At 34.5% G+C, this 4,518-nt stretch overlaps 1 protein-coding gene across 2 annotated transcripts; it reads right to left on the reverse strand.

Annotated features, from left to right (window-relative positions):
- Nucleotides 1-2,153: 2,153 nt before the first annotated feature.
- LOC111891604 (uncharacterized) lies at nt 2,154-4,193 on the reverse strand. 2 transcript variants are annotated; one of them, XM_023887663.3, is made up of 3 exons: nt 3,033-4,193; nt 2,711-2,851; nt 2,154-2,517 (listed from the first exon to the last, which is right to left on the reverse strand). In XM_023887663.3, exons 1-3 carry the CDS (start codon nt 3,331-3,333, stop codon nt 2,357-2,359), a joined length of 603 nt encoding a protein of 200 aa, XP_023743431.1. In that variant the 5' UTR covers nt 3,334-4,193; the 3' UTR covers nt 2,154-2,356. The 2 variants fall into 2 exon arrangements, with proteins under 2 accessions (XP_023743431.1, XP_023743430.1); XM_023887662.3 differs by having other exon boundaries at nt 2,154-2,520.
- Nucleotides 4,194-4,518: the final 325 nt, after the last annotated feature.

The following is a 4,518-nucleotide window of genomic DNA, read 5'->3' on the forward strand; positions in this document are numbered from 1 at the left end:
TCTTCAGCGAAGGGGAAGGAGCTGGCGCGGTAGCTACACATCATACACACACACATTGAATTTCCGCATTGTGAGACTCTTGGGATTGTACTCTGACATTGTTACATGTATGATTGGTTTCAGACATGAGATATTAGTTTTATGAAATGATATGTCTTCACTATGTTTTCTTATGGAAGTTTTATAATTCAATTAAATAAAATAAGAAATGAAAATGAAATTTTTGGGCTCGAAAATTTGGATGTTACACCGTTAGATTAGTATCTTGGTAGCTAGGATGTTGTTATGTTGTTATGATCTGTTAGATTAGTTTGTCTGTCTTTAGACTGTTATCTGTTATATGTGCACATGTTTGTTTGGCGGATGAGGCTTATTTGCTTTATGCGAAAGCCAATAGACCTGGGCATTCCAACTTGTTGGTTATGGGTCGTGAGTATTCCATCCTGATGATGATTGGACTCATAGTATGTGGGCATTACAACCTGTTGGTTGTGGGCCTGGGGTATTCCATCCCGATGGATGATTGGACCCGTAGTATGTCGGCATTCCAATCGGATGGTTGAGGGTCTGGGGAATACCATCCTGATGGATGATTGGACCCATAGTATGTTGTTTGTCATTATATGTGTATTGTTGTGTGTATGGGTATTTTGGGGGCAACTCACTAAGCTTTCGGCCTTACAGTTCCAGTTTATTGTTTCAGGTTCAACGGATGGCCGCGGGAAGGCGAATGTGTGATCGTATATTTCCTCGATTGATGATTATGATTTCTGGGAACTCTAATGTTTAACTATTTTGAAAACAAATTGTAATAACTAAATGGTTTTAAATGATTTAAAAAGTTTTAAATTGGCTCGAATTTTGTGGATGTTACATCACTAACATGACTTTAATAGTTTAATGGGAGTGTGATTGTCACAAAACAACCACATTTCTCATAAATATCAGAAAATGTCCTCGCAATTCGTGAAAATGCCTCCGAATTCATGAGATCACTTTTTAAGCGTGACAAAATGCGATTTAATTGTATTTTAATTATACATCTACAAGTCGTGGGGCTAATTTAATACTTGCCTTGAGGGTAGTACTTATTGAAGAGACCTATGGTTTGTTTCGAAGAACATTATATCTTTTGTAAACTTGTTCACGATTTTCTGACCACCATCTCCCCGCTTCTTTCTCTTTGAATCTCCTTTTATTGTAAATACAATCACAAACATTACAAGCTTCATGATATACATGCATATATATATATATATATATATATATATATATATATATATATATATATACATATATATATATACATATATATATACATATATATATATACATATATATATATACATATATATATATATACATATATATATATATATAAGTATTTCTGTCATCTTATTCATCTATATTTTATAAAGATGTATTGGTTTGCACATTGTGTTGGCACTTCTACACAACACCAATGGTGAGACCATAAAAGTGAGCCCAAAATGTGATTTTCACTACATAAGATTCGAGACATTTTGACTTCTAGAAAACAAGATTTACCTTTGAATGGGTTAGTGGAAAGTATCCTAAATCCTTGAGGTGGTCAAAAATATCAACCCTTCGGCACGAATCCTAACTGGGTCCATGACTTTTAGAAACCAACTCTAGTCTGGTGTGGTTTTCGTTAACACCTTATTTTTAGGGAAAATTGTAGGATTTTGCAATGTAATTTACCTGCACTACTAATATAGGCCATGCACTTTATTGTTACTATAATACCGGCAATGTAATTCATGTCCACTACCAATATGGAGGATGTACTTTTTTTACACATAATAGCAACCCATTTAAATCATTTACCTATAATAGCAACATGCTTATATAAATTTACCGATAGTAGCAACATACTCTATCTTATTTATTTATAAAAGCAACACACTTATTTTTTTCTTACCTATAATAGAGATGTACCAATATGAACAATGTAACTTTTTAGTTACAAATTGCTCGTATTAGTAAAGAAATAAAAGTAGATTGCTATATGGGTAAGAAACTGTAAGTATGTTGTTATGTGTAAAGAAATGTATGTATGTTGTTGTAATGAATTGCATGTCGCTATTATCGATAAAATAACTTCATTGCTATTATGGGTAAAAAAAACTTAATTAAAGTGCCATTTATGGATAAAAACATAATGACAAAAGAGCAAAGTAGATTACAATTTCCTACAATTCCCCCGATTTTAAAGATATGCATGACTTTATGTGTATACCTTAGTGTTGGTACATTTGTTATTATTTTTTAAGAGTGTGTGTGTGTGTGTGTATATATATATACACCTGAAGCGCACTCTTTTGAGATCTCTAGTTCAATCACGGAGAGTCCGTAGGGTTATATACACGCCATGCTGATGTTGTTCAATCCATTCTTGCTTGTAGAATGATACACCAAAGTTCTCTCCCCATGGAGACACAAAATCCTTGCTTTCATCAGCTTCTGTCACATCATTGTTTATTCCCATTTTTACCCCTACTGCATTCAAATACTTATCCTTAGTATGGGTATAAAAGAGTTGTCATGTTGTAAGATTCATCTGGATATTTCTATACGACTGTTTGATATGCAGTTTACATCTCTATTTACCTTCCCATCTCTATTGTGTTTAAAGGATACACACAAATTTAAAGAATTTGACACACAATTCAATAGTAGAATGATATACCAGAGTTCTCTGTGTTGGAAGGGACATGAAACTTATCGGTCGTGCTATTAATTTTTGCTTCTAATGTTTGTACAAAATCAAGATTTACTGCAACCTCAGCCATGTTTGGGTGATGCTTTACATTATTGTGCAAATATACCTCTGCAATCAGAACAAACTCTTTTAAACGTTCGGGATACTTAATAGACAACATGAGTATATGAAATCCTTATATTGTAATTAATGTTCTCCAAAGATGGGATAAACAAAAACATTTTAATAAAATCCAAGAGCTTAATTGAAATACCAAGATTGTTTCCATTAGAGGAGAAGATAAACATACCAAGCATTCTTCCAAATATTGTTTTCCCTGCATCTTGTAACGACCTATTGATTTTCTCTTGTATGGTCATTACAGACTCAAGAGTGACCACAACCTCAGCCATGGTAGGACGCTGCTTTGGATTACCACGCAAACATATCTCAACAACCTGAACAAATTTCTTCAAACATTTTTGGGATATTTCGCCCTTAATACCCGAATCAATTATATGCTTTAAGTTTCCTTCTTTAATACTTTCTTGACCCCATCTTGCTAAATTTTGTTGCTCTTCATCAAGACTCCTATCCAACGCAGGCATCATATAAATCACTTCCAACAATACTACCCTAAAGAATACACATCATACTTCCTTGTCAATCTTCCAGTGAAGGAATAATCAGGATCTAGATACCCAAAAGTTCCTTTCACAAGTGTGTTTACATATGTCGATGGCTGATTCGTTGGGCCTATTTTGGACAACTCAAAGTCTGAAATTCTAGCAGCCCAACTTTAAGTTAACAAAATATTTGAGCTCTTGACATCGCGATGTGTAACTCCGACATCAATTCCTGTACCAGTGTGGAGGTAGTCTAATCCACGAGCAGCTCCGATGCAGATCTTGAGTCGTTGAAGCCATGAAAGAGGGGTGCCGAGTTTATGAAGGTCGTCTTCAAGTGTTCCATTGGGCATATATTCATAGATGAGGATCATTTATTTTTCGTAATTACATTAACCAAACAGAGACACAAGGTGACAGTGATGCAATTTGGAAAGAGTCTCAACTTCTGCCCAGAACTCTGATGCCCCTTGACTTGACATGGAATCCAACCGTTTAATGGCAGCAAGAACAACAGTTGGTCCGTTGATGATGTTACCTTTGTAAACTTTTCCAAAACCCCCACACCCAATTACTAATGATTCATCAAAGTTATTGGTTGCTAAGAGAATTTCAGGAAATTCAAAGTGGCGGCATGGTTGTGACGATCCTTTGGAGGAGGAGGTGGAGGGATGAGTTTAATTGCCATCGATTGTAGCAGCTAACATGATTATTGATGGAGATGAATCAAAGCAGAAAAGTAGAAATTGTGTGAGATGATATTGGGTTTCTTAGTCAACTAAAATATGGTAATCTTCCTGGAAATCGAGATGAAGCATTGAAGCCCAGTGTGACTGTGCTTATGACATTTTGGTATTTTTTTTGTATATATAACTAGTCGGATGCCTGATGGGTTTAAATCCCGTCCCTTCCAAACTTAAATAAATTTGTACATGATTGGTCCCTGCCTCCATAAATATTTTTCAAATTAAATCCAATAATTACCAAATAGCCCTTGCTCACGAATTTCTTTATATTTTAAGTCCTAATGTTACAATATAGACCCCAAATTCTGGAATGATATCATTTAACTCTTTATGGATAACACTGATAAATTATTATGGATTTAAGGCTAAAATAAAATAAAATATAAAATACAACTCGGGTTTTAGGGCTTATTATTTAGTATTT

Source organism: Lactuca sativa, chromosome 6 (genome assembly GCF_002870075.4).
Source record: "Lactuca sativa cultivar Salinas chromosome 6, Lsat_Salinas_v11, whole genome shotgun sequence".
Taxonomy (NCBI): Eukaryota; Viridiplantae; Streptophyta; class Magnoliopsida; order Asterales; family Asteraceae; genus Lactuca; species Lactuca sativa.

Excerpts from the sequence above, each read along its gene's own strand:
- LOC111891604 (XM_023887662.3), bottom strand. The coding sequence starts at position 3,333 with ATGATGCCTGCGTTGGATAGGAGTCTTGATGAAGAGCAACAAAATTTA. Across the intron at positions 2,852-3,032 it reads AATATTTGGAAGAATGCTTG|AGGTATATTTGCACAATAAT; the intron begins GTATGTTTATCT and ends TTCTGATTGCAG. Across the intron at positions 2,521-2,710 it reads TTCCAACACAGAGAACTCTG|TAGGGGTAAAAATGGGAATA; the intron begins GTATATCATTCT and ends ATTTGAATGCAG.